This window comes from Prosopis cineraria, unplaced genomic scaffold (genome assembly GCF_029017545.1).
Source record: "Prosopis cineraria cultivar Desert tree isolate PC_DT_omini unplaced genomic scaffold, ASM2901754v1 PC7, whole genome shotgun sequence".
NCBI classification, from domain to species: Eukaryota; Viridiplantae; Streptophyta; class Magnoliopsida; order Fabales; family Fabaceae; genus Prosopis; species Prosopis cineraria.
This window is the reverse complement of record NW_026555338.1, coordinates 30084014-30111528: the sequence shown is the minus strand read 5'-3', so window position 1 is coordinate 30111528 and position 27515 is coordinate 30084014. Positions and strand designations below refer to the sequence as shown.

The following is a 27515-nucleotide window of genomic DNA, read 5'->3' as shown; positions in this document are numbered from 1 at the left end:
GCAAAATTTTCCACTCTCGAATAATGACTCGAAATCTTAAAATTTATTCCCCAGTACTGTTACATTTGCACGGCTCTATAATCATGGCCAGGTTATTAAAAACAAAGCGTTTTGATTAGGTCACTTCTTTATCAATAATTTAAGGATTGATTGCTAAAATTTTGATTATAGTTATTGAATTTTATCAATACTTAAAAATTATTAATATGTTTGTTTTTAAAAATTTAAAACACTCCTTACATTTATTATTTCTTTCAAAATTTTAAGATTTGATACTTTATCAATTTTTTATGATAAAATTTTTTATAAGTATTTAATTAAATTAAATTGTTGTTATCATGCAATGAATATGGATTTCTTCAAAACTCATGCTCTTGATAGCTCAACAAGCAATGCCAATGGAGGAATGTCATCTTTATTTTTAAAAAAACAAAGGCGAAGGGCTTTTATGCGAATGTATTTAAAAAAAATTATTCTATTTAAAATCCTAGAACTCTACTGGCATTTAATAAGAGCATTTCCATGGGATTTGAAAGTCATTCTCCCAAGCAATTACTATCTTTCCGTACCAAAATTTTTCAAACCACGTTGGCATTTATTACAATAAATGATGGCTATGTTTTGTGTATTGTAGATGGCGAGTTTTGTGAGACTATTGGCATCAGAACATTTCCGTTCGATCTTTCCACCAGATTAACCAAATTTTCAAACCACGCTGGCATTAAAATCACTATAAATGATGATGGCTAAGTTTTACCGTTTTGCAGGACTTCACTGGCATTAGAGCATTTCCTTGGGATTTGAATGTCAATTCTCACCAAGCAATTATCTTTACCACAAGAGTGACCGGCAACAAAGAAGAAAGAGCACTGTACTTACACGATTGTTATAATGTTCCATGAAAATAATGTCAATCCATGTCACCATCATCACAGCAGTGCCATACAAATCCAGGTTCATCCTTCAATCATCAGGAAGCAATACTCTATGACTTTAGTTAATGTGCATAAACATGACCCCTTGGACGGTTCGGAGTTGGCTTCCCTCCTCTGCATCTCCTCTTAAAAGGTGTATGATTTGAATTGTCCAAATTTAATATATTATTTATTATTTATTATTTATTTTATATTTTTCAAAATAAAAAATTTGAATAAATTGTAAAAAAAGATTAATTAATCTATTCACCAGTTTGAATAGTTCAGATTTAATAAAAATGATTCACTTTTATTATCAAAACTTTTATAAATTGACTATCAGTATATATTCTGGACAATACATGTTTAATATTAAAAAAAATTTATGACTTTTATAAATTTTTAATATTAAACATGGGTTATTTATATTAAATTTGGACTATCTAAATTGGTGAACAGATTTATCAATTTTTTTAAAAAAATAATTCAAATTTTTTATTTTAAAAAATAAGAAGGTACATTTAATGTAGATTGTCCAGATCAAATCTAAACAATTCAGAAAATGCACCTCCTCAATAGAGGTGTGAAGGAGGCTTCCCTCCAAGTCCAAGCTGTTCACCATAAGATACATAGAAGAGATGTACGTATAATTAAAGTAAAATAGATGGGAGGTCAAAGTATTTTAATCTAATACCAATGATAGCGTATAATATTCCCTTTATCTTAAAATAAAAACAAAATTTTCATATGGTTTCTTTTTTTTTTTATAAGCAAAACAGCAATTTTCAAGAAACATTTATAATATATTTCCTTAATTGCTCTTTATTAAATAATAATATCATTAAATTAGAAAAAAAAGTGAAGGATTAATCAACTTTATTAAACTGTGTGAATTGAATAAAACTTGCTTATATTTAAAATTAGAGAGGGTACTTTAGAATAAGAAATATTCATCAGATGCTTAGCTTATCCGCGATCTCGTAATACATGCTCTGCTTTCCATTATTAACAACTTTGCTTGCATTCAAAAAACTTGAAATTGACTTTATGGAGAGGAGTAGTTAATTTCAAATTTATAGTTGTTGATAATTAAAAGTAAAGTTATTATTTACTGTCAGTGAAATCTACTCCTTAGACCGTTGTGCTGCTGAAAGACACTTGCTGGAAAGTTGGAGATGGCACGAATATCCGACTATGGTCCCTTGGATCCCTGGAATGCCAAAAATTCCTTCCTGAAAAACTGAATGAGTGAATGTGGTAGATGTGGACTCTAATCTGAAAGTAGCAGATTTAATATCTGATGGCAAGTGGTATCTCCCGCGGATGACAATGAATCATCCCTGCTCTGCGGCCTGGTCAGAAACTAAGAATGGTATTTATACTGCAAAATATGGTTATCGATTAATCTTCCACAGGGTGCATCCTACAGTGTTAGAGGGCCAGACTATTTTTGGACTGATATTTGGAAGATTACGATTCACCCAAAGATCAAACACTTTCTACATAAAGCTCTGGCCACTAAGGAAGCACTCTTTTCTAGGAAATGTTCTCCCAACCCCACAAACTTGTCCCTGAGTCGATTGAGCACACGTTTTTGGGTTGTTAGTGGACACACAAAGTCTGGTTTGGCTGTTCACTGTCGTTCAGGATGGATCATTGAGGTATCCAGCCCTTTCACCACTAGCGCTCTCATTTTCTTTGTAGGTCCAGCATGACCTCGGCAAAGCCTATGTCGCTCGCATTTCCCAGAATATTTGGAAAACGTGCCGTACTAATGTGCTTTCAGCAGCGGAATTGAATCCTTCAAAAATTATTTGCTGTACTGATGCAGCAATATCTGAATTTTGGAAACATAATTATAAGGATCATATTGCTCCAAGTATTGACACTGCCATTTATCCTAAGTGGAAGCCTCCAGATCATAATTCCATAAAGATAAATTATGATGGGGCCTTCTCTTCTAAATCTGTTCGTGCTGGCATTGGATTAATCTGTAGGGATCACAAAGGTTGTTTCCTGAAAGGTTGCTTTGAACAAGTGACTGCTGACTGTAGTTCTTTGGCAGAGCTAAAAGCCCGTGATAAAGCTGTTTCAGTTGTGAGAGATTTCACTCCTAAACCAGTAATTATTGAAATGGATCGCAAGGAGCTTTTCACAATTCCTCAGTCTAAGCAAGCAGCTCTTGGCCCTTGGAAATATCACAACGTTCTTCAAAGCATGTTGGTATCAAAGAAGAAAGTGTACGGTATTTACACGATGGCTATAACTTATAAACAACTTCAAAACACTCAACATGAAACAAATAAAATCTTCCACAAATCCAAGTCACCATCATTACAGTAGTCTCGTGCAAATCCCGGTCCATTCTTCAACCATCAGGAAGCAACACTCTGACTTTAGTTAATGTGCATAAACATGAACCCCTGAGCTGTTCACCTTAAGATACATAGTAAGATTTTCAGTTTAATTTAATAAATTCGACCGATCAATCAAACTTTGAAGGTAAGAATATCAAGTTCTAGTTCTCTGTTAAAAAAAAATACCCTTCCCCTTGCACGTATGATCACCCGGTGAAAACCCTGAGACGAGAAGTGATCCGCTCTCGGCAAATGGGACAGTTGGTTAACCTGGCTCCACAATCTCTGCAAGTCTGCATTTTGAAGAATTGTTAAAACGCATGAAACTGACTGAAAAGACGAGAAAGGAGACCTTGAATTCAGTGAAGCTCACCATGTGCCCACACCCAAAGGCCAAGTCCTTTGCATTTGTCAGGCAGATAGGGCAGACCTATAAATATCAGAATTATCAGAAGACAACCTCAAACTTGTCAGCAAAGCAAGCAGTAGTGTATAGCAATTACTTGCTCGTTAAGTTTTAACATATTTTTAGTGCAGTAAGTTTAAATTATCAGGCAGCCATTAAAACAAACATACAACAGCACTCTTGGTTTTAGTCTCATATACCTGCTGATTTCGCTCATCATCTGTTGATGAGTGTATATCACTCGGTACACGAGCCGGTGGTGCAGGTCGAGAATAAGGAACTGGAGGAGGTCGTGGAATTATTTTCTTTGCCCTTCCTGTTACACGGCTTTTATCCATTGAAAAGAAGAAAAAAGTCAATCGTCAAACGGCAAATTCAATCAAATGGTCACGACAGAGGAAACAAGGTTGCTTCAATGAAAACTGTCACCAGACTAGAGTCACAGCATATTATACTTTCTTTTCGCTTTCCAACTAGTTAAATTAAGTAGTGCATACGAATCCTACCCAAGTATTCCAAGTTCAATAGCTGCTTTATACTGGAACGGTATCTCCATAAGAGCAGCCAAAGCAAAAGCTGCTTCTTTCTGAGAGGGGCTTGAATTTTTAGACATAATATCAGTGAAATTAACAAACTGCATAGAAGAAATATGCTACGTAAGCAAGTGATGGTGATGGTAACAATGCAAATAGGTAAGGTATCGCCATCCAAAATTTCTGAGCATCATTGTGCTATACCTGAAAATTATCAAAATCACGTGCAGGTATCTTGTCATCAAACTTTCTCATGTCTTCCCAAGGTCCATCACCAACTCCAACAAGAATAATCGAAAGTGGATATGAACTGGCAATAGAAATGATCAGTTAGAAAGGAGAAATCACGATTTAACAGGGGAAGTAACGTAGGTTGCTTCAGAGTTGTTACACTTTAGTTAGAATGTTTACTTATTGTTACATGTAACTGCAATTAGTTGGAGAATTAGTCTGTATCTGTATAAATACCAAGACGACAAGCATTATTCTCAACTCGATACAGAATATCTTTTCACCTTTTTCTCTGAACCATTTCAGTATTACTATTTAATCAAGCACCTGCAAGTTTTTATAATTCAATTTTACATTGGAATCGTCGCTCTGGTGCAGCTACGAGATGAGAACTTCCAATGAGTTGTAAATTTAAGGGTATCAAAACAATTACGTAAGCATTCAGGGTTACATTATCTAATTGTTGGAGACTATGAAATTTTTCATGAGCCTTAAATCACCAGATTGAGTTCAAGTCGTTTCTAACATAATCCACCCTTCAAGATAAGGATGACAATGAAGCAGATCAGGATAGTGCCCCCACCCCCCCCCCTCTCTCTTTCCAGCTATATATCCCCACTATATTCACTTATAAGCTGCCCATTCTCACCCCTTACCCTCATGAACGTCGTCTTTCCCCAAACCCAAACCTGTGGGTTCAAGGTAGGTACAGAGCATGGAATGGATTAAACAAACTGATAAAAGATTAGTGAGCAAGAAGCATATAAACTACAAAACAAATCAATAAATAAAAGGTCTAATGAGCTGATTAAAAACCAAAAACAGAATTCAAGAATTTAATATGAACATATGCATATGTCCAGAGGCATTTACATGCGCAAGATGTGTGTGCGTGTCTCTAAGTTTGTTTCAGTAGTTAACACTAACAGTTACCTGTTAACTTACAAAGCCCAATCAAGCTGAAACAAGTGGGTTTGGAGCAGGCCAAGCCAAAATGGCCATGCCTGCTTTAAACCCAGAGATGACAATAAAACTATTCACAAAATTTTTGTTAGCAACATAAACTTTTAAGCTAAAGTGATTTTTGAAACTCCTTATCAATTTTCTATTTCTACCTTGCATCAACAATAGCTTGGATGGTCTTCTGTTCTTGAGGACTGAGTTCTTTGTCATCACAGTTGACACTTCTTGTAACCTTCATATTAAACCAAAACAAGCAAATAAGATTTGCGACAGACATTCACCAGCTCAGATATATAGAGGTAGCCTGGGAAACCTGGCCATCTGCAATTATAACCAACACATGGAATTGGCCACGATTTTTCTCAACTATATCTATTGCAGCCTCAATCACCGGACCATAAGAAGTAGGCCCTTCAAAACAAAAATTGCATCCAAATATCTTTCAGCCATGATTTTTAAGCTAAAGATTAAGGTCACATCATATTTGAACAAGCAGATGAAAAAACCTGAAAGTTTCAGGTTCGGAACTATTTTTTGGTAGCAAGCCAGGACTTCCTCAAAACCATGACAGGATGAGTGATCACTGTGAAAGCTAAACACTTCTTGATCATGGGTGGTAACTGCAAAAGAATGATAATTAAACCAGAAGTTAAATCTGAATGAAATTTCCTTTGATCCGTGGACTTCCTCAAGGATTGGAACTTACCATCACCAAAGCCAAAACATGGAATTAAATTGTCATCATCGAAGGGTGCCAAGGTCTTGCCAATAATAGAGATGGCCTTCTCGTAGGGGTTGGGTGTTGCTCCAATAGCATGCAGGCTTCTATTATTGAATGACATTTTGCCTTTAATAAAAACATGGATGCATTGGCTTCTGAGGTGAGCAATGAAAGATAAATCATTTTAAAAGGTAATGCGTAATTTAAACCCATATTTCTTTTATCAAACCAGAAACCATATCCATGCCAGTTTAAGTCCACAATCATGGCCACGGAACCATCAGGATATATATATATATATAGTGCGTGACCATGCGCGTGATGTATTGCCACTTACCAGTCCACTCGTTGCTCTTAGTGAAATCAATTCCAAGGATGAGATTTGAAGATTCCAAACCTTCTTTCCTCAAGGCTGCAGTAACCTGTATAAAAGAGAAGGCCGCTGAAATTTCAGGTTTACTGTGGAATCCATATATGCCAATAGTTTAGAATTTGCTCATAAATACTTCCTTTATCTTTTTATTGTACACAAAATTCACTGATGAATATATAAATTACTCTAATTTATCGTACATGACATGATTCAGAAAATTCATTTTACTGACATTAAAATTCTTGAAACTCCATTGACGTTATAGTTGGTTCCAAGCCCGGATAAAGGAGGAGGGTTGTATTAGGCTCTCAATAGCCAATATAAAACTTTGTTGAATTTCACATGCATATGGACAATAGATGCTTTCGTGCCAATAAGTAACACGCTGTAAGGCTCAAGTGCAATGACAAGTGAGTTAAAACCACTGCATCGGCACCCAAATGTAGTGTTAAATGAGCAAAAACCACCTCGTTCTCCTGGACTAGCACAACTAAAAAAGTTAGTTCATATGAGCAAGATCATATTTGGTACTTGGAACACTGAGACCTTAACTTATAAATCTACAGTGGTAGTAGGAGTTGGGATTCGTAGAAGAATTAATATTTTGTGCCTGTAGGAAACTAAATAAACCGATCAAGCCATGGATACTAATGGTTTCAAACTTTGATATACAAGAAACATAAGCACACAGAATGGGGTCAATATCACTGTTAATAAGGAATGGAAGAAGAATGTCGTAGAAATAAACAAAATCAAGGACAGAATTATTTCCTTAAAAATGATCGTTGGACATGAGACTGTCAATATTATTAGCATTTATGCACCTCAAGTTAGGGCAGAAACCGATCTTAAGAAATTGTTTTGGAAAGACTTAGAAGGGTTGATTCAAAGCATACCACAAAGTGAAAAATCTTTATTGGAGGAGACTTTAATGGTCATGTCAGGAGGAAGGGAGGTAATTATGTGAGGGTGCATGGTAGTTTTGATTTTGGGGAGCTAAATAATAAAGGACAATCTATTCTTGAGTTCCTTTTATGATTTCAAGATTGCCAACACTTGCTCCAAGAAAAGGGATAAACATCTCATCAGTTACAAAAATAAAGCCTCAAGATTATAGATTGATTTCTTTTATGTCAAGAACATAGATAGAAGACTTGGTTAAATTGTAAGGTGATTCCAGGGAATGGCGTAACAACACAACATAAGGTCCTTGTCTTTGATGTGCATGTTAAGAGTAAAAATCAAAAGTGCCAACACATAATATACTCAAGGCTTAGGTGGTGCAGTTAAAAGGTGAGAAGCAAAAAATTTTCAAACCAAATCTTTTGGCCAAAGGAATTTAGGAACTTCAGGAAAGTGCTAGCATCTTATAAGAGAATATGGCTAAGAAGTTTTGGAAGAATCAAAAGGTTTTGGTTCGAGAAATGAGAAGTCTTGGTAGTGGTATGAGACCATACAGGAAAAAGTCAAAACATAAGAAAAAGTGTTTTAAAGCCATCCATTTGTGCAATAATGCTAAAAAAATGATAAAGTTATCATACAGCTAAGAAGAAAACTAAAAAAGCTATGAGCGAAACTCATTTTAAAGCATTTAAAGAGTTTTACAATGGTTTTGGGATAAAGGATAGAGAACAAAAAATTTATAAGATTACTAAGAGTGGAGAAAGAAAATCAAAAGATCTAGAATAAGTAAGGTACATAAAGAATGAAAAAGAAAGAGTTTTGGTTACAGGTGGTGATATTAAAGACATATGAAAGACCTACTTTTATGGACTTTTTAATGATGGAGGGGGCTCGTCTAATAACTTAGAAGAGTTAGTAACTTGTAAAAGAGAACATAATCCGTCATTCTATCCAAGGATATATGATAGTGAGGTAAAGGAAGCTCTTAAAAAAATGAAAAATGGCAAATGGTAAAACCAATGGACCTGATTGTATCCTTATGAAAGTGTTGTGGCTGATTACACTATTTAATGAGATCTTATGATCCAAAAAATTGCTTGATGAATGGAAGAGAAGCACCTTAGTTCCTATTTACAAAAATAAAGAAGAGATTCAGAATTATATAAACTACAGAAGAACTAAATTTATAAGTCATACAATGAAATTCTAGAAAAAAGTGATTAAACATAGGTTGAGATTGGCTATAAGAATCAATTTAGCTTCATGCTAGGTAAAGCGACTACAAAAACGATTTATCCACTAAGAGAATTAATGAAAAAGTATCAAAACAAAGGTAAAAATTTACCCATGATTTTTATTGATTTGAAAAAAGCATATGACCGTGTTTCTAGAAAAGTACTTTGAAAAGCCTTGAAAACAAAAAGAGTCCGAGTTGCCTACATTAAAGCTATATGAGATATACGTGAGGGGGCAACAAGTAATATCAAAACATCTGGTAGTAAAACAAAAAGGCTTTCCTATAAGGATTAAACTGCATCAAGGATCATCTTTGATTCCTTATTTGTTTAACCTGATTTTCAATATTTTGACTGAGCATATTCAACAGAAAATTCCTAAGCACATGCTTTTTGCAAATGATATAGTTTATATATTTGGGAGCTGTTATTTAACATGATGGGAATATTGTACATAGGATACAAGTTGGGTAACTTAATTGGAGAAACGCTAAAACAATTATTTGTGATTGAAAAGTATATAATAAACTTAAAGGAAAGTTTTATCGAACTGTTACAAGATTAGTCACGTTATATGGGGATGAATCTTGGGCTTTATAAATATAGCAAGAGCATAAAATTAGAGTAACATAAATGAGAATATTCAAATGAATGTGTGAGCATACACGAAAAAATAAAATTTGAAATGAGCATATATCATAAAAAGTTGATGTGGCATCTTTTCAAGGAAAAATGGTAGAAAACAATTGGAGATAGTTTGGACATGCATTGAGAAAGCTACAGAAGGCACCAGTGAAGAGAGGAGAACAAATAATCTTGGTCTTATAAAAAGAGATAGAGGAAAGCCAAAAAAACACTTATAAAAGTTGTTAAACAAAACCTTTTAATTAACACTATTTTTAAAAGCTTGGCTCATGATAAAGCACAATAATGTCGTACAATCCATGAAGCCAACTCCATCTAGTGGGATAAGGTTTGTTATTGATGTTGTACTAACATGAAATTCTTGAAATGACCCTGCGTTGATAGACAGAGGACAGCTTTTGGGACAAGCATGTATATTGACTAGGGATAGGGATTAGGGACTACCATTCTATATATTAAACCATTCTATATAATAATGTGTTCACTCAAAACTGATTGAGAAGCTGTAGAAACAAATTGCGCGATGCGCATTGTTCTTTGGCAGATGGTAATAGTAGATTGTTTAGAATTAAAAATGTATAAGCATTCCTTGCCCCAAAAAAATTGCATAGGTATCATCCGATACGGGTGATCTTTTTTTTTTTTTTAGGGGGGTCTGGGTAATTGGGTATTGGAATAACTTTGTTGATCTGACTCGTATCAAATTAAATATTTACTAAACAATCAGGAAATAAATGCCCAACTGAATTCGATTAGAATTTCCTAAACTGGGATAGAAATATAGCCGTTAGGGGCGAGATTTACGCGCAAGTAACGGGGTTTATCATTTATGAGAAGGAAATGGAGCACCGCTAAATCACTTCTTACTTTCTACTTTCCTTTCGCTTCTTACCTGAGTAATTAAGCTTCATTCCCGCCACCGCCATCTTCGCAGGAAAACTACACCATTGCGTTTTTTCACTTCACAGTTCTCATCCTCCCGATACCAGGGAATCATTTTCTCCTCCGCCGCCGCCATGGGAGCCGGCAAGCGGAACACGGAGATCAAGAAAATTGAAAACAAATCAGCAAGGTATGTTTGCTTCTCGAAGCGCCGCAAGGGCCTGATCAAGAAAGCTCAGCAATACCACAAAATCTCTGGGTCCCTCATTGCGGTGCTGGTCTTGTCTCCTACTGGAAGATCCTACGCCCATGGCTTCCCTTCCTTCGATCCCATCATTGACCAATTCCTTCACAGCTCCGCGGCGGCAGCGTCGTCGATGACTGTGACAACCACCGGCGCCAGCAGCACAGCCGGGAGCTGTGTGACGGAGTCCTCTGTTTTTGACTCGGCCTCCACTAACGTAAATTTGAAAGAACATGTGGAGGCGATTAATGTGGAAGGGTGTAACAATCTGGAGGAGCTCTTGGAGATGAAGAAGAAACTGGAAGAGGCTAGAGAGATAGTGGTATGCAGTTTCGCGGACTCGCTCATCTCTTGACATTCTGGAGTTTTGAAAGGTGTAATTTTGATACATTGATTGCTAAATTTTTCTTCTCTCAAAGTTGGTACTCTGTTTTACTTGCATCTATAAATCCTAGAGCACCTTTCCGATGTTTTAACAGATAGCTATTGATTTATCAATTGTTCCAATGAGTTGAGCTCTTCAATAGAGAGTACGATTAAGTGCCTGCTTGGATTTCGTTCACAATTAATTAATTGCATGGAAACCACCTTTTTGACAAAACTTGCTCAAACACTTATGTAAAATCAATTATAAATTTAAAATTATATTTTTTAAAAAAATCCAAATACTTATTGCACATGCTAAAAATAATTATAAATCCAAAATTATGATTTCCTTAAAAATTTACAAACAGCCCTTATTATGTCAAAATTAATTATAAACCAGAAAAATATAATTTGTAAAATAATTTACATGATTTTTGAATAAATTTTAGAAATGTATAATTGAAAAATTGAATTAAAAAACAAATAATAGTAGCTCATGAAATAACCATAATTTCAAGTTCATAATTAATTTTGACAAGTATGAGATGTTTGAATATTTTTAAAAAATTCATGATTTTAAGTTGATAATTAATTTTGACATATATAATAGGTATTTTGATTTTTTTTTGAAAACATGATTTTAAATTTATAATTAATTTTAACATATATCATGAGTATTTTGATATATTTTTACAAAAATATGATTTTACCTTATTTTCAATTTTACTTTTCAGGTTTGATTAAAATCAATATCATTAATCAATTTTATAAATCAATTATGCACCACATAATATAATCAATTATATTTTAAATCAATCACACTAAGCAAGTTTTTCAATGATCAATCATACTCAACTGAAATCCAAATACAACCTAAATTGACTTTTTTTCTGTTTTCCTGGGGAGCCAAAATCACTCTGGCTTATGAAATTGAATTTTTAAGCTTAGAAGTGATAAACATTAGACCACATCTAGATTAAAAATTCATCATTCAAACCGAAACATGCATCTCAAAGACAAAAAACACAAGCCACGGTCGTTTTCATGGTAAGCAGCCTCTGGTTTTTTTTTTTTTTATATGGTATGTGGCCTACACAACACGAGGATCACGCTGTAAACTACACAACACGTGTGATCACGCCATTTTCCACTTGCCTAATATTTTATGCTACTTCTAGTTTCTAGTTAATTATTCCAGTCATATCTTATTCACCAAAAAAAAAATTGACTTTTATTCGATTAACATAGAGATTATCATGTTGATAAAAAGACCTCAATGAATATTTTAATTATAATTTAATAAGGTCCAATTAAGGTTTTCAAAATTATTCTTCAGAAAAATGTTCAATGAAACTTCCATACTTACATGAACATATGCTAATAGTTTTGGAGATAAATTTTCATGGAATTTATTTAAATTCATTACAGCGTACCATCTGGCCAAAAAAGGAACCAGCAATCGAATTTGAATTTTAAATTTTGCAATCACATTGAAAGAAGAGCCCTCATCACAGGATCGAAAGCAACTTGACTTTAAAGTCTTCGTCTAACCAATATCTAAGACACTGGCCCAGTGGCAGACAACACCTTTCAAAAAAAAAAAAACACACACACACACACACATTTGAGTCAGCTGCATCAACGCAGCTGCTCCACCTCCAACAATATTTTCCAAGCAAATAATATTAAAGCTTTAAGTTTAATTAAATTATAGTATAACCATTTTTTATTTTGTAAAAAATCATTTATTGTGTATAATTAAGGTAAATTAATTTTCAACTTGACTCAGATTGAAAAACTTAAATGGGTTATAATAATAATTTAATTAAAAAATAAATAGGTCATTATAAAATTATTATTACCTTATTCATAATAATATGAGAACCAAGAGAGTCATATATAGCAATCTTTATTATCGAATTTATTGTTTTAAAAATTCACTTACTTTTTAGCACAATAATTTCAAAGCCCAATAATAATTTCATCGTGCTTAGTAAGTTTATGAAATATTGAGAAATTCATCGTTTTGAAAATAAAAGTAACTCTGTGTAAACAAAGAAAAGAAAATTATTAAAACATTCCAAAAAACCTACTCACTCGCGTGAAAGAAAGGATTTTTTCGGAATATGCATACTCATTATATTTTTTAATTATTACTTACTAGTTTTAATTTTTTATTATTTTTGTATGAGCAACAAAACCAAAATATTTCCAATACAAAACAAACAACAACCAGACAATTTCACCCCAAAAATAAAAGAAAAAGTAACAACCAGACAAAACGAAATTTTTTAGAGAAACTGAATCAAAATTCAAACCTGCTCTAGGGTAGTGAAGTTATCGGGAATCAAAGCATATTTCTTCTTCGCAGATTCCTTCCCCGCTACGACGGAGCTTTCTCCCGAAGATCGGTTATTTTTACTCGATTTCCTCTGCATCATCATCGGCGGCGGCGGCGGCGGCTGCTCCTGCCGCTGCTGCGGTCGTGGAAGCTGAGGCACCGATCGGTTAGTTAGGTCGGATGAGCTACTACTTCTGCGTTCCGCTTTAACATTTCTGGAAAATTGAGCGTTACGCTTTTTAACATTGACGTTGCCCATCGCATCTTCAACTATAAAATTTCTCACAAAATTTGAATGAAAACCTAGGTTTTGAGTCTGATTAGTCCAGAAACACCGAGATTATAGACAAGAAAGCAAGAGAAGCGAAATACCTAGAATACAGAAAGCGAAGCCGTGTAATCAGGGACAAAGAATGGAGAATCAGATGCTCTCTGTTTTTTGTCTCGATTTGTTTTTTCTATGGATTTGGCTTGATCGGTAGCGATAGAATCCGATTCCAAAATAGGAATTAGGCTTCACAGATAAGCAAAAGCTTTGCAGCGTGAAGAAGGCTCGACGAGTATGAGGGAAGCCTGACTGTTGAGGTTGGAAACGTGAAGTCTACAGGCTTAGAAAATGGATCAAGAATGGATTTTGGATGTGCGTTAACTCCAGCGTCTCGTTTGCTTAGTACCGGATTGGAGTGGAAATAAAAATAGCAGTGAAAAGAAAATTGACTATGTGTGGATGGGCAGCAGTTCGTACTGCTTCCGCTCCTCTCTAACCTCTTTTATTTTACTTTTCTACCTACTAACAAAAAAATTATACTGTTTAAATTTGATTTTTTATAAAAATATTAAATTATTAAAAAAATATACTTTCTCCGTCCAAAAATATAAAACATTTTTTAAAAAGTTTAATATTAAAAAATATAAAATATTTTTAGTCTGGTGAGGTGTAATCGTTGTTTTTTTTTTCAAAAGTACTTCTATTGATAATGACTTTATATTTATTGTTGGGCATTTAATAAGGATAAATATAAAATAAATAGGGTTAATTTAAAAATAAGTAAATACTTTATTAGGGTGAGATTTGATTAAAAATGTTATATATTTTTAAACGGAGGGAGTAAACTGTTAGGTTTTAAATTGATAAAATATAAAAAGCTAATATTATTAATTTTTATAATAAAATTTGAATTGTTAAAACTTAATATAAAAAATTAAAAAATATTATAAAAAAATTAAATCTTAATCGTCTAATAATCTTAATTTAATGGTTAAAAATAGAAAGATAAAAAGGAAGAAGATGAAAAGAAAGAGGAGAAAATCATTTTCCATTAAAACCATGTTTTAAAGCATGTTTGGTAAGAAAAATGAGAGTGAGAGAAAAAAAGAACTATTTAATATATATATATATATATATATAAAATGAGAAAGGCCATAAAATCCACTATTGCTGGAAATTTGCATTTTTGTTGTTTCTTCCATCACAACCAAACACTGAAGGGAGAGCTCATCAATCCAGGGAACTGACAGTAAATATTGTGGAATTGATATTATCATCAGGTAATTAATTTAATGGGTTAATCCTACTTTGATTGTTATGAACTGATAGTAAATCACGAGCTCAAATTGGATTGAACACGGAATCCACAAGACACGAGTGAAACACGATGGACGTACAAAGCGTGGCTCACGACATTTGCAGAAAGAATGTGAACCAACAACAAAAGCATGGATAAAAAGAAGCAGAAAACAAAACGGGACAATTTACCAGGGGAATAAAAATCGGCTCCTGTGTGCATGCTCTTTGGGAATCAACTCTGGAATGAAAATCATGATTTTACACAAATTTATCCAAACACCCTTATTTTATAAAATTTCATTTGACTTGTGAAACTTTATTTTGAAAAAGTTGAAATTTTCTCAATTTGTAAAACTCCATTTAACTCCTTTTTTTATATTATTTATTTACACATTCAAAATTAATTTTTAAAAAATCATTCAAACATCTTCAATTTATCAAAATTAATTTTTTAAAATTTATTTAAGCTTCATCACATTTTAATAATCAATTTTTTCTATAATTATTTTTTTTTCAATTGAAATCTAAACACTTCAATCAAAGTATTGGTTTAAGGTTTAATAGAAAAAATTGTAATTAAATCATGATCAAATCTATTATAAATAAAACATTTTATTGATATAAATCAAGACACTAGTTTTATGTTTTGCCAATTCAATAAGATTAGGTAAACCAGAATTTTCATACTGTATAATTTAGCCCACCCTCATTACTAGTAGTGAGAGAGTCAAGACTTTTGACTAAGGGGGCAGGATATTATTTAAATATTAAATAATTAATTTTTTAAAAAATTAATTTTTAAGTACGTACAAATTACATATCTGAGCTTGGCGGTAATTTTTTAAGAATTTATTTTAATTCAATGTTGTATAAGTTTAATTTATATTGTTCAAATGAATATTATTACTCTTTCGAACTCTAATGACAATTTCACATAAATGTAAATTATATTTTAACAAAAATATATTTAATTAATTAAAAATATAAAGAAATACAAATTTAAGATAGTTTTAAACAAAAAAATATAAAAAAAGATTTCTTTTTCAAAGTTTTGCAAATATCACAAATAAAATATTAAAAATTTCTTTCCATCTCTTTTTTGTAAGGTTTTAAAAATTAGGCCAGTCATTGAACTAAACAATATACTGATTTAAGGATTAATAGTTGAACCGTGGCTGAACTAGTTAGGATTTATTTAATATTTTTAAATAACTTTTATATATGTATATATATAAACCATAAAATAAATTCATTTATAATCATAAAAAGTAATATTTAAATAAAAATGGTTGTCGAATGATAAAGAAAATTTACAAAAGGTACAGTTTAAATACTTAGTCTTATATACTTAATATACTTTTATCCAATAAAATTAAAACAAATAAATTTTAATGCGTTAATAATGTCAATTAAAAATAATTTGTTATAGAATAAATAATTTTAAAAAAATTCACATATCTTGATTTAATTGATAACTAGTAACTTAAATATATAATTTTTCTTATTATTAATAATTTTTTCTTTTAATTTTATTATAATTATAAGAGTAATAATTTACTAGATTTATTTCATTCCCCCCAACTTTTATAAGCATAAATAGTATAAATTAATAAGAGTGGTTTTGTTAAAAACATAGCATTTGATAATATTAATAATTAATGTAGATTTTCATTCAAACTTTTGCAATACCCAAGCAATAATTTGGCTAAAAAACAAAACTCCCTCCCGCTTCGCCTTCCCACCTAGGGCTGTGCAAGAAGTCCGAAATGGCTGACTTGACCCGATGGTTTTTGGCCTTACCCATGCCCCAAAAAAATTGCCCGAAAACAAATAGGCATGGTCGGGCTAAGCCCGAACCTTGGGTTGGGTAGGGTTTAGGGCTAGGGTGTCCAACCAGTTAGCCCTACCTAGCCCAAGGCTATATATTATTTTTCTCAAAAAAAATGGCATCATTTGTTGGCTGAAAGTGGGAGTTTGAAATGAAACTTGAAACCCTAGCTTCAAGTCTTCAACTTTTTCTCAATTTAGCCGTCTTCCTTTTCTCTCTTCTTATCTCCTCTCCTCTTTTATCCTCTCCTTGCAGCACACACTCGAACTCGCATCTTGTACAATCACACCACCACACTACTCACTCGTCGACCATAATACCACCCATGATTCACAGCATCATTCTTACATTCGTCTTAGCTTAACGACTTCGTCCGTCATGTGTGACATTTCAGCGACTCCGTATCATGGTCTTAGCTCCTCACCTCTTTCTTCTCACCTTCAACCGCCCATTAACTTATGGTCATTATTGTCTGAGAAGGTATTGCATAGATTATGTCTACCTTTAGTCTGTTGCTCGTCTTTCATCGTCGAGGCTGTCTCATCTCTTCTTGTGTTGAGGCCATGTTGCTTTGATCTCTAATTGATGGTTTTATGCTCTGGTCTTTGATTCCTAAGCTCTGGATTTGATTGCTTTACTACTCTTGATCTCTTACTCTTTGATGTTCCAACAATTCGAAGATGCACAAAGACTAAGCATCAACCTCATGTTACAAATCATTTTGATGGTCACTACATTTGAAAATCTCTCTCTCTTTTCAATATATATTTGGGTATGGCATTTCCAAGTTTATTGATTTTTTTCATTTTTAGTTATATTGTTGCTAGAAAAGATTTTTTAGTCCATGATTTTGTTATTGGAAATGGTTTTTTAGGGGTTAATTTGAGCCCAATTTTAATATATTTTGGTCCAATAAAAAGTTTCTACCTACTCAAAAAAAGAATAATAAATTGGACACTAACCCGACATGCTCGATCTTTGAACAACCTTACCCACCCGACCCCTTCATAAATGGGCATCTTTCGGGCAGGATTGGGCTTCCGGCATGTTTTTTTGGCCCAAAGACATTTAGGGCAGAGCATCAGGTTAAGGGTATACCCTACCCGACCCTGCCCATGCACGGCCCTATTCCCACCCACTGCTTCCATCTTTAATTACATTAATTAATTAATTAATATAAATAATAATATAATATAATAATAAAATCAATGTTGAATGATGCATTCACGTGGAGAGAGGAACAACTTAATGTTTATTTGTACTACATCAATAGACAAAAGCAAAAAACCTCCCATCCTGTCGTCTTGCTCTTTCCTCCCTTTCTCTAAGTTACTGCCATTAAACTATATAGAATGCCACAAATCTCCATTCAATCCATTGAAAGCTTTAACCTTTAGGGCATATCTAGTAGTTTTGTTAAGAGAAAAAGCGCATTAAGGTAGTGATTTACTATACTCCTTTTCTTCATCTCTTCTTTAGTTTTGCTGTCGGTTTTCCTTTGTCTTTTTTAGATCTAGTCACTCAAATCAATTGATCAGTCAACCATTCACTTTTCCTGATTTTCCCAGTTCGTTGACCAATTTTTGATCCTTAACCGGTTCAATTACTCTCTGATTTTTCTGCCTCAATCGAACCGGACCAATAATTGGTTTATGGTTGAACCGATTGAACCGGCCGATCTTATCTAGTTTTTAAAATCTTGCTTTTTTGCCCAAATCTCCTCGTCTCCTCTATTTCACATCAATCACCACTACTTACTTCAAGCCTTCTACCCACTCTATGTCTTTTTTCACTCTCCCTCCTCCTTCTTCCTCCTTCTCAAACACAATAATTTAAAAATTAGGCTAGATCAGATGGCTAGTGAAGTTTTATTTAAGTGTCTAACCTTTGAGTTATAATGCTAATGAAGTTTTAGGATTTTAAAATGAGGTTTGAAGTAAATCCTAAAACTAATTAGTTAAGAAAAAAAGGTTATGATTTATTAATGGTGTTAATTAAAGGTGTTAATTAAACTAATGAGAGCCTAAGTGAACTAATGTAACCTAAAAATGGATTTGATTATGAACAGATGACCACAATGAGATTTTTAGGTTTAGGCTTTGATTAGAATTAATTAAAGATAATTAATCATTAATGATTATTGATGTGTTTGATTGTAGATTGACAATTATTGGTGCTATTGAGCTTATTAGAGGCTCTGTTTGATATTCACGAGTACTCTTGATTGGTAAACCAAGAGTTGAGGTAACCAGAAATTTAAGTATAGTATATCATTATGTCTGCATTTACACTTTAAGCATTATTATGGATGGCTTAAAATAAGTTTATAGATAAATATGTTGGTTTTGAACTATTACCTAAACATGAAACATGACGCATTGTAATGAAGTGTTTGTTAATTATAATTATATAGATGTTAAGCTTAAATTGCCTATGAGATGAATATGTTAACATGATGAGTGGTTTTAATTGATAATGTTAAAAGAAATGTGGTATGGATGCATATTTGTGATGAAATTCTTGATGATTGTGTTTATATAGATATTATTTGGTATTTGAAATATGAATTGTGGGTCTAGATTAACTATGAGTTGATTATATAACTAGCCATTTTAAACTATAATATGGTGTAAACTGTGATAAGCATGCAAATTCTAAAAATTATGAGGATAATGAATTACTATGATGATATGCATGAGCTTACATTTGTATTTGTTGATTGAACTTACATGGTCATAATGGGTAAAAGTTCACCCTAACATAGTAGAGGGATTAAATCCATATGGTGTAGTATTCACTGAGTTTACGCACAATGGTTCGCATATTTCATTATTATATATGTTTAGCATTGCCAACCTCCTACAGGTGTAGGATAGGTTAGGTACAATGTTCAGTATCACTGGTACTAGATTGGACAGTATGGGTCAGGCATTTATGACATATCCAAATTTGAATATGGGGAATTTATGGTCCGAGAGTGAGTGTTTGAGCTTTTGGCCGAGTAACCCTTCACAATTAAAAAGTGGGGCTAGTCTAGTCACATAGGCTAAATCTATATGAGATAATAGTTCATGGATTCAGTCAAATGATATAAGAAATGGTATAAGGCGATTGCATTTGATCATGTGAAACACATTTTAAAGATGTATTGTGAATAATGTTGATTTGCCTTATGTTATTTTAAACGCTTAATTGTTGTGATTGCCATACTTTAATATGCTTGATTAAATTACTTAGTTACTGAGATATTTATCTTATTCCCGTAATTTAATGTTTATAGGTGAAGATTAAGCTAAAGGCAAAGGGAGGCTTATGAAGTTAGAGACTGAATAATTAATTGTAGTGTCTCTAGTTTCATCTTTTATATGTAATTTGAATACAATATTTGCCAACTAAAAGTCTTTCATATGGACTTATATTTATTTGAAGTCCACTTGCATTTATAACTTTAAACTTTGATTTTAAGCATTTTTAGATTGTTTTAGTCATAGTAGGGTCTCAACCCCTAAACTGACTACAGTAGCGGGCCAAGATAGTTTGAACAAGTATATTTTAATAAGTTAAATAATTTTTATATATTTTGGGTGATTATTTAGCTTGAATGTAAAAAATTACATTTTCATCCCCTCATTATGTGTTTTGTAGAGGTTGAGTGGTCAATTCTTGTATTAAGAGTTATTTGATACTTGTAACTATTTGGACACGTGTATCAAGACTTATTGAGTATGGTTCAAGCCCTTATATGGGCTAATGGCTTATGGTTTGAGATTTGGACACTTGATTGATGGTTTAGAGGTAAAAATGTGAAATTTTGGTTCCCGGTGTCTAAATTCTTCATCTAATGTTGGATTGATATGAAACCAAAATCATTAGCTAAATTATGAAATTTTTGACATGTGGGCACTTGAATCCCCTCAATCAGATATTCAAGTTAAACGTTATGTGTGTTAGAAATTTATGATTTGGAGCTATCATGATAGATGCTGTCATGAGGTCTTGATCATAGCTTAAAGATTGTTGGCCGCAGCTAAAGGGTAACTGAGAGCATTTGGCTACAGCCAAAAGGGAATTAGCTGTAGCCAAGTCTTCACTGAAAGTATTGACCATAGTTTATTATGTTTCAATCGCAACCACGTACCCTTATTAAGTGAAAATGACCCCCTTTTATTTCATTTTAACTTGTTTTCAACTCTAATTAATATTTATGTTCCCAAATACTTTTTACTCTGATTTATAATGTTTAAATAACCTTTTAAGTTTGATTTTGAGATTACATAATTAATGAAATCCCATCTCAATAGGATTTTCCTTACTTAACTTTTTGAGTTTTTATATTGCCAGGTTTAATCTTTTTATTTCTATGATCTCTTTTATTATTGATTAAATTAGTTAGAATTATCATAGAAGCTTTACCTTAAGGTTAAGCATGTGCTATTTATGTGTTTAAAAATTAAAGGTTTTACATAAAGCACATATATCTATAATTAATGACAATGCAGAATATGAGGTCATAATAATATTTGCCATGCACCCCGAACACATGCTGAACCACAATTAGCAACCATGTAGTTGGATCTAAATGCATGATCAACTGCCAGCCTTATACCCTCCTGTTACTTCTGACATGAAATCGATAGCTATTAAGTGGCTATATCCTTGATAGACTAACCTAGCCTTTGACTTGTGAGGAGCTATCGAGTTAGGGTCAATTCACTCACTTGTGTAACACAATTTCCTCCAATACTAACAATCATGGGGGTCGTACATTTAATCTAGCCTCTTCATGAACAAATGGAGACTAGTTAAGTTTAAGTTCCTCATAGAACAATCAGGACAGTTCCAAATCAACCATGAGATAAGGGCTACCTCCTGATTCTAATGGTTAGTGCCAAGGCAAGCTCTCGATTCTAACGGTCACCGCCAATGCCACATGGACTTACCAACTATTCCTCTTATTGGGCAAACTCCTTCCCATGATCATGCTATGTACATGTTACATATATTATTCAAATGTGACTCAATTCACAATCCCATAACATATCCACATCAATTTCTCACTTCTAATAACTCTACAACCATTATACCACATATAGTACATTTTTGCAACATTACATTGTCAACTATCATCATTAATTCACACATGTGTATCGTGCATAAAAATTCATTTTCAAGAGTAACCTCATGTATAATTCAACACATTGCTAAAGATTGCATCAAGAGTTCAAAATATCAATCATGTTTCAAATTAACCATTCCAACAATTAATATTCAACTATATAAACTATATTTTTTCAGTTTACTTGAAACCTTCGAGAGCTCAAAATTTTTCCCCTCACAATAACCACTTCTAAAGCTTCTTTCAAGCTTGGATGGTGTCAAATTGAATCATACTATAATCATTTCATAAGAATATTATTATTATTCCATTTTAGGGTGATTAGCAATATTAAATCCCACATACTCCTTTTTATCAAAATCATAAATTCATTGCCCATCACACCCAATAAGTTCACTAGGTTTCATTGTCTCACATTATCATTAATGAGTTATTAAACCATCATTAATGATCCTTCAACTGCCTCATAAATGTTAAATTTTGCATATTAATGGCTCTTCCCAGCTAACCATTCACAAAATTATTAGTTTAAGGTTTAAATACCCTTGACAACTTCTATTATATCCATTTTAACTAATGGGTTTGAATCCATAACTCATATGAATCAAAAATCACCATCAATACTCAAACCCTAACTCAACTCTTCATAATAATGAAGTAGAGAAGAAGAAGGAAGCACATTACACTTACTTTAGGTGTTGGGGAGCTTTTAAATATCCTTAATCTGCGTGCCCTAACAGAGCCAAGTTGTGTTCTTCATTTTCTCCTTTTCTCCTCTTCTATTTTCACACTCAAACGCGAATTAGTTTATTCAAATTTTTGGCCATGTGCTGCACACCATACCAACTTCCTTCGAATCCGAATTTAGGGCTGAAATCACAATTAATTACATAAATTGGACCCCTTTGGCCACATACCACATCAATAAACTTAATTACCCTTTTAAGCTCAATTAATTGGGTTTAAATTTCTAGGACGTTACAACCACTACCATGTAGATTTATCAATCTGCTTCTCTTCTTAAGAGAAACTTCCATCAATGACTATTCTATGCAATAATAACAAGTTGTATGTCATGCAACACACATTAATCATATGATAACATGTTCACATAATTCTCTTTCTCCACTATACTATATATACCAATATCATATAATAACATACTCTTAATCATCATCATTAATTACACATGTATAAATATACATATTGCTTTCAACAATTCCATACAACTTCAAACAGTGCCAAATTTGCATCAATAGGTATTCAAAATACCAAGCAAGTTCCAAATCATTAAATTCAATAAATAACTAATTAATAAACAACTACACAAACTAAATTTTTCTCTAATTACTTTAAACCTTTGAGAGGTCAAAAGTTTTCCATCAAGACACAACTTCCAAAGTTTTCTAATTAGCATGAATGGTGCCAAAATAGTCAATCTATAATTAATTTACAAGAGTATCCATTAATGCTCTAATTTGAATAATTTTCAATACTAACTCATCCTTTCAGCTTATACAATAATATAATCTCCACTGATCATCATACCTATTGGGTTTATTAAGTCCCAATAACCCATATTATCATAAATGAGCCATTAAACCACTATTAATAGTTTCAACACAACTCCATGAACCATATTTATTGTCATTTTTGGATATTAATAGTCCTCAACAACTAACAACTCATAAAACTATTAGTGTGAGGTTTAAATACTCTAAACAACTTTTCTTATTCTTATTTTAGCTAATGAGTTTTAGACCTATAGCTTATATAGACTAAAATTTATAACTCTAACACAAACCCTAACTTTAATCTTTAAGAAATAGAGGGAGGGAGGAAGTGGAGGGCATAAAAGACTTACCTTAGGTGATTAAAAGCTCCAAAATGTCTCCAATGATCCTCAAATTCGTGCCCTACTAAAGGTAGTAGCATGCTCTCATTTTTCCTTTCTCCTCTCTTCTGATTTTCAAACAAAGCAAGAACTAGTTTAAGTAGAAAATTGATCATGTGCCACAATGCATAGAGCCCCTCCCTGTGATGTATGACACAAAGAGGCCCATCCTTATTGGTTGCCTTCATCCGCCACAGCGGAGGTCCCTTACACCGCGGCATGTGGCATAGAGGACCCTACTTTAATACTTTCTCACCTTTTGATGCCCAAATGGCCTAACTTTACTTTAGATTTGAATTTAAGGCTGAAATTGTAATCAAACATACTTATCAAACCTATCTAACTACACACCACATTAATTTATTTAATTACTCTTTTACTCAACTTAATCCTAGTTAGTTTTCTAGGATGTTACATTACTTAAATGAGTATGAATATCATTTTTACAACCATTATCTACTTTACTTCTTAATTTCATAACATGCTTTAAGTTCTTAATTAGCCACACATATAGTACTCACATGTCAATACAACTATGCTAACATCACATATCACGCACTTCTTATTTAAATTATATGTCATAATTTATAAATCATTTTGGGTTCAACTCTAAACTTTAGAAAAATCAAAGTTAATATACTATCATGTGATTCATGGCATGCTTTCACATTTACAATCACAATCGTACGTGTAAATAACCCCGTTTCACCTTTTAATATAATTAACAAACAACTATCCAAGATAGGTTCCCTCGATTACCTCAAACCTTTAGGAAGTTAAAAGTTTACCCCTTTAGCAACTTGCTTCCAAGCTTGTTTTCCATGCTAAATATGATGCCCAGATGATTAATCTATAATTAATTAAGTCCAAACTTGATTAGCATTACTAAAAACACATTTCAAATTCTCACTTTTCATTCATAAAATATCAAAAGCCCTTATTTCTCACATTTAGGCTTACTCATTAAGCATATTACTTATATCCATCCCCAACTAACCATAATTAATCACACATGGGGTTGTTAATACCACAACTCTCATAACTCAAGTTTAATGCCCTATTTTCAGACATTAATGAGGCTCACCCAAAAAAAACATGTAAAACCCTCAATCACTTATTTAAATATCTCAAACAATTCTCATTAACTCCATTTGAGTTAATAGGTTTAGATCTATAACTTATATAGACTGAAAATCAACTCTAAATTTAAAACCTTAACCAAAAGCTTAAGAAAATGGGTTGGAAAGGAAGGAAAAAAGGTTAAGAGACTTACTCTTAGGGTTTGAAAGCTTTAAAATGCCTTTAGCCTTTTTGAAATTGAAGCCTGATAAAGCTTTCTTCGTTTCTAATTTCTTTTCCTTTATTTTGAAGTTTGATTTGTGACCTATTTCTGCAAAAAGTGTATTATGTGCCCCGGTATATGGTATATAAAGCTAAACTTTACATTCTTATGGCTCGTGCACTATGGCATATTGTGCACATGCTGAGACATGTAGTATAGAGTCATTCTTCTTTATTTTTCTCACTTTTTTCTACTTGGGTGGCTCGACTTCACTCAAAACTTGATTTTAAGGTTGAAATCACAACCCAAAATATCTATTAGTTCTCTGTAATCACATACCACATTATCTTAACCCTCCTTAAATACTCTCTAACTCTATTTAACAAATTAAACTTGATTATCTTGCCAACTTATTAAGAGTTAAAATTTGAAATGTTAGATGTACCTTGGTAACTAAATAATTGTACTCACCCTATCTTTTAATATTTTATAGGCTATAGTTTCGGTGCAGATAAAGGAAAGACTTGAAGGCTTGGGAATTTGTATATTCCTACTGTAAAGCCTCATAACTCTATTTATTTTATATAATATATAGCATATTGTCAATTAGGATGCATTTTATATACACTTGTACTATGTTGTTGTTTATAATCTTGAGATGTATTTTGGGTCTTGTAATATTATATGTAAGTTGGTTAAGAAATACTAGTGTAAGTATAGAAAATATTGTTATATTATTAAATTTGAAATCTAATGATTTCTGCAATGCTAAAACCTTCACCTTTTATTTTTGGTATTTAAGGGGTTGAAAATTTAGGGTTGTTAAGAATATGTGCATATGGTGTGTTGTACAGATAGTCCTAAGTTCATTAAATGTATTCTGAGTATTAGCTACAACATTTGGCACATGTGTGGGGTTTTGGATACCCTTGAGCTGTGAAGAGTGTGTAAAGATATGAAAATATGTTTTGGTGTCCATCTTCCTCGTGTGATATAATTTAAAAGTAAAACCTATTTCATTACCTAGATTATAAAAAGAGCTTTCATTAGACATCTAAATCACCTTATTCGGATGTTTGATGGAGAATTGAGGCTCGTCAAAAGTTGCCCTTAGTTGCTATTATTTGACAATAAAATGTTGTCTGATAACGTGCAATATGCCACAAAGCGTGGCACAGAGAAGGACAACTATGGCGCATTCTCCTATTTTTCCACTCTTTGATGTTTTTTGACTAATTTTGAGTCTTTTCACTTTTATGAGGCATTTCATGCTTTCAAAACAATATTTCACTCTAATTAAAGAATTTTTAAGTGATATTTAAGTAATTTGAATTATAAAAAACTTGAAATCCTATTTCTACAAATTACAACTTAAAAGTTAATTGGATTAGTTCAATGTGGATTAGTAAAGGGAATCTTACTACTTGTTATTTAGAGGATGTTATAGGAAATTCATGGTTTGAGAGTGAGTATGAGAATCTTTGGCTGAGTAATCCCTCACAATTGAAGAGCGGGGCTAGCCTAGTCATACAGGTTAGACTTATATGAATTAGTAGCCCGTGTATTTGGTTAGGTGATATAAGGAATGGTATAAGGTGGTTGCATTGATCGTGCAAATTATAACATGTTAATACATTGTAGTGAGTGCATGGATTGCCTTGTTTGATGTGTGTGTGTGTGTGTGTGTGTGTGTGTATCAAGCTTGCTTATATTGATGCCACACTTTTATATGTTTTAATTAAATTGCTTGGTTACTGAAATTGTAGAGTCTCGCTCCTGTTTGTTAATATCTTTCCAGGAGGTGCTAAGGCAAAAGGAAAAGAGGAAGCCTCCAAGGCTAGGGACTATAATGTGCTATTGTAATTCTCCAGTCTTCTTACAGTGTAATTGAATATATATTTTTGCTATCATAGGGGTTGAATTGTATTTGTGACTTATATAACATTTGCATGTTAGCCCTATTTGTTGACTTGGGCTTTTTTGGTTGATTGGCCTTATGTTTTGGGAAAGGCCAACTATGCAAATGTGTTTAGAAGATTAATTATCTTTACATCTAGCAAAATCATGATACGATAATGTTGATATGAATTATACATGAATGAGTTCTATGTAAGTGGAATGTAATGGTTTATGGCTTGTAGAAGGGAGACACTTGGTTAGGTGCCTTTGGAGTAAAGAATTGTCTTGGCATCAAGTGTTCCAATATTCTTGTTTAATATTGGATTAAGTTGAAATCGAGGCCATTAGGTAGATATCTTATTTATCTTTGTGTAGACACTTGGATAACTTTAAATGGAGATCTGGGTGGTTAACTAGGTGCTCTAAAAGTTTAAATTAAGGGCTTTCATTTCTACATTGTAATTACATATACGTCGTGGCAAATAGTCTTGTTGGTCGTGACGAGTGGCCTTTATGCCACAAGCGACAACAAACATGCACAGTTTTGCTTTAATGCATGTTTTGCCCGTATTTGAACTAACTTTAAATGCTTAACCTATTTCTATGTTTTTGCAATCCATTCTATCATGAATTTTAAGTGCTTTCAAGCATCATTTCTTTATCATTTGTTTTCACATATTTTTGGGATCCAATTACTCTTTTTATTTCCAAGTTAAATGATTTAATTAATCTTGGCCATGGTTGATTCTTATTCATAAGAGTTATTTTTAATTAGACGAGTTTAAGTTTGGTTAACGACGGATGTGATTTCACCT

The 27515-nt window shown here is 32.7% G+C and overlaps 1 protein-coding gene across 3 annotated transcripts; it reads right to left on the bottom strand.

The window, feature by feature from the left end:
- Positions 1–3039: 3039 nt before the first annotated feature.
- Positions 3040–13627, bottom strand: LOC129315868 (E3 ubiquitin-protein ligase RGLG4-like). Of its 3 annotated transcripts, none has more exons than XM_054959995.1 (13): positions 13487–13627; positions 13092–13384; positions 6463–6547; positions 6111–6251; positions 5911–6024; positions 5718–5815; positions 5557–5636; positions 4415–4520; positions 4184–4311; positions 3878–4004; positions 3645–3701; positions 3458–3564; positions 3040–3350 (listed from the first exon to the last, which is right to left on the bottom strand). In XM_054959995.1, exons 2-12 carry the CDS (start codon positions 13371–13373, stop codon positions 3478–3480), a joined length of 1305 nt encoding a protein of 434 aa, XP_054815970.1. In that variant the 5' UTR covers positions 13374–13384; positions 13487–13627; the 3' UTR covers positions 3040–3350; positions 3458–3477. The 3 variants fall into 3 exon arrangements, with proteins under 3 accessions (XP_054815970.1, XP_054815972.1, XP_054815971.1); XM_054959997.1 differs by having other exon boundaries at positions 13092–13329; positions 13487–13625; XM_054959996.1 differs by lacking the exon at positions 13487–13627 and having other exon boundaries at positions 13092–13394.
- Between the last annotated feature and the right edge of the window lie 13888 nt (positions 13628–27515).

Coding starts and splice junctions, on each gene's coding strand:
- LOC129315868 (XM_054959995.1), bottom strand. CDS start 13,373: ATGGGCAACGTCAATGTTAAAAAGCGTAACGCTCAATTTTCCAGAAAT. Junction 6,025..6,110: donor ATGTTTTGGCTTTGGTGATG/GTAAGTTCCAAT, acceptor ATTCTTTTGCAG/TTACCACCCATGATCAAGAA. Junction 4,312..4,414: donor GTGATTTTGATAATTTTCAG/GTATAGCACAAT, acceptor TCTTCTATGCAG/TTTGTTAATTTCACTGATAT.